Here is a 9289-nt window from a genome sequence, read left to right as displayed (position 1 = left end):
CACAGTAATTTGCAGCTATTCTCATTATGAAGTTGTTGCTTTGACCTTCACACGTCCCTCTATTCCAAGAAGTACATTAATCTAATCTTGTGATCCAGTTTCTTGCTCATTTAAATGCTACTTTAGTGCCACTGTGATTTGACACATTTAACAAGATCCATTGGAAACCTGCTCTCATAACACTATCGGACAATTATATTTATATATAGTCCAAACCTTTGTATTTTATACCTGCATACTCAGAGCCCATGTAGTTACAGTAAATAATCCATCTGTAATACCTCTCTGTTGACACACAATATTGCTCATATGTGATTTCCACAGACTTACTTGTTATTTCTCAAGCAGCACCTACCAATCAATAAGAGCTCCCTGTGCTGAAGCCTCTTTTTGTTGTCTCGTTCCTATTTAGAGTCCAGACCTACAACCGCTCTCACAAACTTGAGAGCCATTTTATTTTTTTTCCCCTCTTCGTCTGCTCACAGAGTCTGAGGGTCACTCCAACCTATTGATTCTTCAGCTTATCAGCTGCCTTCTCAAAAATTCCCTGTGGTTTCTCTCAGGAAAATAAAAAAACCAGCATCGAGCATTACCGTTCATTCTTTATTTTTTTCAGAACAATAAAAATAGTTTAACAAACAAAGACTTCTTCATTCTCTCCATTTCAACTTGTATTTACAGCTGAAGATGAAACAAACGCCCAGTCATGTCCATTTCATCTCCTCTTGGCTCCGTTCCCACCCCGATCCTCCCTCTCCACTCCCGGCAGGCTTGACAAGAGAGTACCAGGGCCTATTGCTGTGTCTTTGACGAGGTATACAGGCTATTCAATGATTGGTGACACATACTTCGAAGCAGACATCACTGACCTTTGCATTTAGGAGCTTCTCCTTTTGTTCAGAACTGCACCACACTAGGCCTGTTTGTATACGGTAGGTTAACATTGAGCAGGTTTATGATTAATGACACATGCTTTCACTTACTGGCATGACTTTGGAAGATAAAAGACACAACGACCCATTTTACTGTGGAAAACGCCACATAACTGATACAAGAGAAGAAGACACAGATAATTGAGAGGTCTCAGATCCATTCTTTGTCCAGACGAGATAAACTGCTTTGTGGAGGGTCCCTGAGGGAAGTGAAGAAATATGGTTTGAATTCACAAGCACTTACGCAGGTTCATACCAGACACATAGAATTAATGGTTAGCTTCAAAAACGGAGCGGCTATTATTACATTGCATCGATACTGAATAATCACATGGAAGGACACAGAAATCTTACACAGTATGTGCAACCTATGGACCTAAAAAGGCTTTTTGATACAGGACTTCAAGCACCTTCTAAATGTCATAAAGCAATTAGGCCCCTCAAAAGCACTCAGCGGAAATGTCACAGATAACGTAGATTTACAGTTCTCACTTCTCGCCAAGTATGTGGATCCGGGCAGGGTGGGGTCTGTCTAGCAACAATATTGTTTTCCCAATGCATCTGAGATTATTCTCACAGTTATAACAACCTACTCGGACTGTTGATAACGAAACAGAAAGTGGAGAGGTTTTGCACGGCTTGTGTGACGCCAGGCAAAAATCAGTAGAGGCCAGACAAAATTTGAAGCTCGTTATTGCGATGTTTTCCTATAGCATGAGACTGCAGCATCCCAAAAGCACCCCCCTGGGAGTTGATTATAATGGGATCCTTGTGTGGCGTTATTGTCCCTCCGTGCCAACTGAATACAATCACATGAATCAGGGCTGTGTGGCAACAATCAACAGCAGAGGAAATGAAAGATGCCTGAGTAGTTGTGGCTATTGTGCACCTGATCAGGACAGAGGTATCAATACAGTCTGAACAAACCCAAGAAGTCATACTAATTCAACTTTAAAGAGTTCAAAACATAGAAATATTATACAACAGAGAAAAAGATGCAAAAAAATTACTAAATTACTGCGACGCATTCGAGTCAGAGAGGCCCAGGAAAAAGAGCAAAAACAGACAGAGGGACAGAAGCAGAAAGATAAAACCTTTTGCGTCCATGTCAGAGTATTAATACAGTAGTCCAGAGGTCTGCATGTAATAGTGGTGGATTTGAGCACCATGTCTATGGCTGGGGGTCAGGGGGTCACTGGTCCAATCAGGTTGGAGGGTCATGGCTGTCAGAGCTGGTTTCCAGTGCAGAGCGGCAGGCTGGCACAGTGATGAGGATAATGACGTCTTAGTGTCACATCGGATCACACAGCAGACACACAGTCACAGAGCAGGAGTGGGCAGGCTGGGCCGCGGGGGCCCCAAATGCACCCGTCGGGGCACACAAACAGTCCAAAAGGCCTGGTCTTTAGTGTTCCCATAGTTCAGTGGAGCTCCAGCACAGTGCAGAAAGGATGAAATGAAGCTGGATCTACTCACATTTCAAATGTTCAGAAGGGATCGATACATATCGTCAAGGGAGCAGTTGTTTCAATTAAGCCACATGGCCTGTAGAAGTGGTGGATGTCTGTCCATCCATTTTCAGTCTGTTATTTTCGGCCCAAATCAGGAGGGACATGAAGGCTCATTAGTTTTTGACAGTTAAATCCTCTTCTTCACTGGTCACCCCCACTTCTGGGCCACATGCCAATGTGCTGAGTGCTCCTGTAGTGTAACACAGACAACATGGGTTAGACTCATATGTTATATGTCTGAACAAGGGTCTACAGTCGTGCTAGCCTGTGAGGCTGTACCGCAAGGGCTGTAAGAGAGCTGGTTTGAGCTATATGCTATGTCAGCACGCTCACGATGACAATGCTAACATGCTGAGGTTTAGCAGGTATAATGTTTACTATGTTCACCATCTTAGCTTAGCATGTTAGCATGCTATTTGCTAATTTGCAATAAATAAGGGCAGCTGATACGCATGGAAATGTCATTGGTTTTGCAGGTATTGGGTCAGAAAGCAATAAGGGACAAACTGAAATGGTGACCTACATGAATGTCTGAACATAATTTGATGGCAATCCTGTAGTAGTTGAAATATTTGATATAATGATAATAAATTATAGTCTGAACCAACAGACACTGCCCTCCCTAAAGCTGTTAGCATGGCTAACTAGAATAATGTTTGATTCCTGTTCTCATTACTACAATCTGTGCAGCTAAAACAGAGATTTTCACTTGTAAAGCCAAATAACACTGAGACCGAGTGTCAAATAAATATAAAACATATTTAGTCCCAATCAGACTTTCAATACTAAAAAAAAAATACTCCGGCAATCTTTTGTTTGTAACCCAGTATAACTCATTAGCATTCTTTGCAAATCAGCAGAATCTCTTTCATCCATAAATCAGTAAAAGCCCTGTTGCTTACCTTTCATTGATTTAGTCCCCTATATCTGTAAAAACTATATTTATAGGTTTCTTCATCTCCAAACATTTCCAGTGGCCCGTAGCAGTCCTTTCATTGGTTCCTTCATTTTCATACAAGTTTAATCCAGAGACAGAGCAGAAGAAGAGACCTTCATAGTCACAGCGACTACTGATCAAAAACATCCAGTAGCTCAAGTATGGGTCTGCAATGATATTCAGTCTTCTCCCAAATGTACTGCGTCATTTATGCCTTTAAATTTTTCAATTGTTCAAATTTCTCCAGTGTTTTTTGTTCATAACGTTTATGCTCCTTCTGCTCCAGTGAGGGGGGGAAAAAAACCTCCAAAAACATCTGTTTTGCATGGAGACCAAGTCACTTGTCAAGAAACACTGACAGTTGTTCATTGCCTTAAAAGTTAATATATATATTTATATATAAAAAAGGTGTTCATAAATTATTCAACAATGTTCAGTAGATAAAATACCACTTGCATTTCTGTCCTGAAATGATCACTTTGTGCTTTCTGCAAACAAAAAACATTGAAAAAGAAGCAGCAGATTTTGCCAGAGGTTAATCCATATAAAAAAAATGTTGTCTCTTTAAATCTAAAAGCTTCTCTCTATCTGTGTCGGTTGGCTATTCCGTTGCTGTTTGTGGCGGGCTCCTCCAGCTCGTCGTCCTCAAAGCCGTGAAAGGTGGAAGTGTCGCTCTCCGAGGTGGTGCCGAACAGCTCCTCTGCTCCAGTAAAAGTCCCGTCTTCCTTTTCTTCTCCGCAGTCAGCTGGCACACAGGACAGGAGAGGAACAGAGTCAGGTGATGGCTAACGAGCGAGAGCACCATAGAGTTAGAAGTAGTTAAATCATCATACGTTACAATCTGCATCTTCACATCCACGCTCTTTGAGCAAAACAGTTATGTATCGAATGTGTTTTATAATTCGGTGTATACAGACTCACTTGTGCATCGGCAGGCTGAGTAGGCAGTCCCCGATTTACCCGTTTTCTTGTTCGTGCCCTGGCATTTATTACAGTAGTTGTTGGGAATGCTGGTCCCACCTGGACCCTTTGGACCTATAAGGACATTTTTAAAAAAAGTTTTAGGGACAGTTGATTTTACCTTGAGTAAGGCTGGGCTTGTATTCTGGTATCCACGCAGAAGCAGTACCTCTGTATTGCACCTATTGTACCTTCCTTTGCTCAATATTTGTGCTTTCCAGAACCTCAATAGACCTTTTTCACAGCAGCCATTTTGACACAAAACTGTAGGGTAAACACAGGTGTTACCAATGATACAAATTAAGGCTCCATTCCATTTAGTGTAGCAGAGCCTTTCCAGTGAGCCAACATGCACATGGAACCACCACCTGAATGGAACAAAACCTTAAATAGTATTGTAACACCTGTGTTTACCCTACTATATCATGTCAAAATGGCTGCTGCGAAAATGCATACTATACTATATTCAGAATTAATTTCACTTCCTTTATTTGAGCTTTAATGTTGAATTGAAGCATTATTTGTATTTTTCTTATTATTATATTATATTTTTCTAATTTGTATGTTAGACGTTTTCTATTTCGACTTTTGTCTTCTATTCTTCTAGTTGCGCTTAATGGCTTGATTATGTGGACATATTTTTGTGTCAGGCCTTCGTTGGATTTGCCTCAAGTTGACCATTTTGATTTACAACACCTCAATTTGTTGCATTTCATCTTTAAGAGGACAGTTTGCCAAATCGTCCACCTTTTTCAGTTAAAATAAGTGCATTGGCGTTAGTGTGCAGCTTTTGCATCCTCTTTTTCTGTATAATGATATAGTCAAGATGCAGCAGTTCTTACGTTTATGTCGGTCAGTCTGTTGTGCAGAGGGGGATCTGGATGCCACCGAGCTCCTCTCTCCGGCTCTCCCCTCCTCTGCCAGGTGGGAATGGGTGTAGTGGTAGCTTAGTCCTGTACGGTTCCTGTAACGCTTCGCACAGACTGCAACAGAGGGCAGAGGTTCAGTCCTACTACTATGACTGGTTGCATTTCAGTATCTAAACAATTATTATTGGCAACACACCATTTCTAAATACAGGGCTTTTTTTCCCCTTTTCTGACTACTTGTGTTTAGAATAAATGCCTCAAAATACTCTCTGGTGAGCTGGTAATGCCCCTAAGTTATAAAGCAACAAAACTAAAAATATTGGGGTGCCCCATGTACAAAAGGCTGAGTCCTTGCTGCAGTGGCCATGGGTTCAACTTGTGGCCCTTTGCTGCATGTCATCCCTCCTCTCTCTACCCCCTTTCCTGTCTATTCTCAGCTGTCCTATCTCATAAAAGTGAAAAGGCCACCCCCCCAAAAAAATGAATACATGCAAAATATATACATGCAGTTTTTGAATTAGCAAACAAAACAAAGTGCAATCAGTGATAGAAAAATAAAAATAGGGCTTATGGAGTCCAAAAGGGACAAAGGGAGGCACTTTAGTGTCTGATTACAATAGTCAGTCAAATAAAACACAAACACAGACAACATAATAACCATGTCTCCGTTTCACAGCAGCAAGGGCACTTTTCAGCTTGAGAAAAGTAAGATAATATAGGGGCTAAATCAATAACCACAGCACAACCACTCAACAATCCATCAAAACAAATATCCCACTGTCAAAAAGAGTCAACAAGTCAAGGTACCTGAGGTCGAAGACTTTGAGTTCTGCTTTTGTTTATATCTGTCTGAAACAAAGAAGACACAAAGAAAGAGAAAACAGCGTGAGTATGTGTCTTTCAGGACGAGCCACGGCAGAGTAAAGAGTAAAATCCAATACCTTCCTACCTGGATTTTCCACATGCAACTTGCATGTACGGAAGTACTTGAGGCTACAGTGACACTAGTTCACCTTGTTTCATCCTGTGTTTCCAGCTCAAACAAACTGTGTTGGTGATTGAGTTACAGTGGGTCAACTTTTCTGACAACAGAAGCCCTGACGTATATAGTATAAAGCTAATAAGTAAGAAGAGGACTATGAGACTTAATTAATAACATATCCTTGAGCCAAAAAGACCAATCTTTTTACTTATTTTTAGTATATGGACAAGAGAACTTCCTGCTAGATCCAATTAAAGCAGCCAAATTTTAAGTGGTGAAAGAAATTGATACAAGGAAATTATAAATTAGGTCTGAGATACATAAAGTACATTAGATTTAGGTATATAAGTATGTACAGTAACATGGTGTTCTATGTACTGAGTGAACAAGTAGTCTTACAGATAACAGCTGATCAGTGAAAGTGATCAAGAGGAGTTTAGTGTATATATTAAACTAAGACAATTAAAATAAAAAAGGTACAAAAAAAATCTGAGAAATCGTCAGATTATACAAAAACGACAATGTTGTAAACTCTGCATTCATCAATTAAAAAGATATGACACTAGAATAGACCTCATGTTTCATCTCTACTTACTGTCACAGACGTATGGCTTGTCGTCATCCATATCTGCCCTCCTTCGTCCTGAACCCCGACCCTGAGGAGAAAACATCCGGATACTTTAGCTTTCTGCAGTACAATCTGCGTCCAGAGCAATCCAACATGCAGAAGCTGCTGCGTAACCCTTGCATCCCAGTTGTGTACAAATCTCTAAGTTTAATGTGATCAAGTAACTGATAATGCACATCTCCGTGGAGCCCCAACTACTGTGCACCCTACAGTAAACTCGACTACAAGACAACTGGAATCTGTTTGGTCACTTACCCTTCCTTTGCCCCGGTGTCTCCTCTTGGGAGTGTCCACCTCGTAGTCGTCATCATCATTGAAAGCATCTTCTGCTGCGTCTGCCTCCAGGACCCTCTGAGACACAGAGAGAGAGGAATAACCGTTTCAACACTCATCTGTGATTAAAGTAGCAGCTTGCTGAAAACACACTGAGCAGCAACAACAGAGAGGAAGGAAAAATCTATTCTTTTGTTTTGTTTTTGACAGATGTAGCGTATGTTTGGTTTTTATTTATTTCATGTTGAAATGCTTACAGATCACGAAGCTACTTAAGATGACTGGAGACTTTTTATTTATTGCAGTAATTTGTTTAGTCGCAGGAGCATGAATTTAAAAAGAAATAAGTTTGTCTCGAGAGAGGGGGGTAAGCCATTATCCAAGCTCTTAGTTCCTGTAAAGACACATGTCCACATGTATTTTTACAGGAATGTGTGATGTTGAGATATGACTGCTTTGACTTTCAACAAGAGACAACAGAGATCAGCAACAGAGCTGCTGAACTTAAGGTGAGGTTTCATATATTTTTTTATCCTTATTTGGGCATTACCTATCATCATGGACGTAAATAACAATCAGTAAATGGGAATTCAAAGTTAAAGCAGTCTACCTGTCCAAAATGCCTCTGCAGCAGTCAGCTAATGAGCCCTGCAGGTGAGCTGGAAAAACTTGGCAGGTTGCCTTGACAACCAGTTGGGGCACAACACTTCACTCTCAGTGCCAGGGCCCTCAACGGTTTGAGTGATATCGCTGAACATTTACATTTTAAACGTTTGGCTGACGCTCCTAACTAGCGCAACACACACATGCACACGCACGCACACACACACACACACACGGTGTAAGTGTTTCAGGCAGCCTCTCTCACTGGACTCACCTGGATCTCCAGCAGGCTCTCCTCGTCGTTCTTAGAGTTGTTCCTCTTGTCTAGACCCTCTCCTCGTAGCAGAGCCTCCAGCGTGGTGCTTTGGGTGGGCAAGGGGTCCTTGGACATGAGTCCGCCATCTGCACAAAGACAAAAACAGGCAACACGTGATGAATCATTTAAATACCTGGTCAGTGTGTCTACTTTAAAAAAAGGCATGCAAACGTGTCTATTGTTCTCTTAAAGGTCAAAGTTCAGCAGGTGTATAATCAAAGCAGTGGAACCAGTATATTGCTAATGATGAATGAGCTGCAGCATTTTACATTCGTCTGGCATGTGCTGTTTCTTTCCCTGGATCACCATCAAGAGGTATAATTGTGACAAAAACCATCAGTACTACAATCTCTGACCTCTGTGAGCAGCTTTCCATCAGCACATTTCCATTATATCTCTTCTCTTCCACTCACACTAGACCTATAAAAGCAGGTGGCAAATCGCTGGAGCATTTGTTTGTTATAACGACTGTCATCTTTTTTTGTGCCTGCAACAGAATGTGTCATCACAACTATTTTCACAGCACCACATTACGGGAAGAAATGTACGTTTTCATTCTGAAAGAGCGCATTGTCATTGGGGAGCTGTCAGCGTGCAGACGTTAGGCTGACTTTGTCCACAGGAATCTCCGAGGTACAATGTAGTTAAGTGGATTATCACATTAACCTGAACGCATCATGCAGATATCTCCTCCTACAGCGAGCTCAAGATCTAAACAAACAGTGTAGGAGGCAAGCAGGTTGAGCAGACAAAGCAGAACAAACAAAAGCTTTGACAGTCAGTCGAATCTGCAGATCTTATTTACACGATCTCTTCTAGAGACAGCTTCATGGTCATGTAGTTGCTTTGTGGATGTTTGAAAAGAGGACACACTTCAAAGCTCCACTGAATACAGCTTTCTATGAGCCCTTCATCTTACCCACTATGCCTGCTAGAAATACTTTTGCAGAATATTGAACATGAAGGGCTGAAGCAACAGAAGACTGCATAGGTGAGAGGCAGATATGGGAGGTAGGCGTGAGAAGAAGATTCAACCCGCTCCTCTAAAATGGGCCTCACCACCATGCGGCGGCAGCCCCTCACCATTGTGTCTGCACACGTTGACTTTCAACTCTCCGCGACGAGACAGACCCCCCCTCCCTCCCTTCCCTTCCCTTCCCTTCCCTTCCTCCCTCCCTTCTCTTACTCATAAATAGGGGGTGTGGGGAACTGGCTTTGTCGTGTAAGTTGCCAGCTGACCTCGGGGACACAACATCCTTTACCATCCTCACTTTGATC

At 41.7% G+C, this 9289-nt stretch overlaps 1 protein-coding gene across 1 annotated transcript in view; it reads right to left on the bottom strand.

Annotated features, from left to right (window-relative positions):
• Window positions 1-584: 584 nt before the first annotated feature.
• LOC118337334 (zinc finger protein DPF3-like) overlaps window positions 585-9289 on the bottom strand; it is a gene marked incomplete in the record, with an annotated part of 17612 nt that continues 8907 nt past the window's right edge. The window contains 8 exon segments of the mRNA XM_035674305.1: window positions 585-2633; window positions 3346-4125; window positions 4302-4415; window positions 5183-5323; window positions 6017-6058; window positions 6787-6847; window positions 7075-7170; window positions 7970-8097. Of these exon segments, the coding sequence (XP_035530198.1) occupies window positions 3965-4125; window positions 4302-4415; window positions 5183-5323; window positions 6017-6058; window positions 6787-6847; window positions 7075-7170; window positions 7970-8097 (743 nt within the window).

Source organism: Morone saxatilis, unplaced genomic scaffold (genome assembly GCF_004916995.1).
Source record: "Morone saxatilis isolate NCDOM2014 unplaced genomic scaffold, NCSU_SB_2.0 Contig3, whole genome shotgun sequence".
In the NCBI taxonomy this organism is placed as follows: domain Eukaryota; kingdom Metazoa; phylum Chordata; class Actinopteri; family Moronidae; genus Morone; species Morone saxatilis.
Note: the sequence above shows the minus strand (reverse complement) of the source record. Positions and strands in the feature narration are given on the sequence as shown.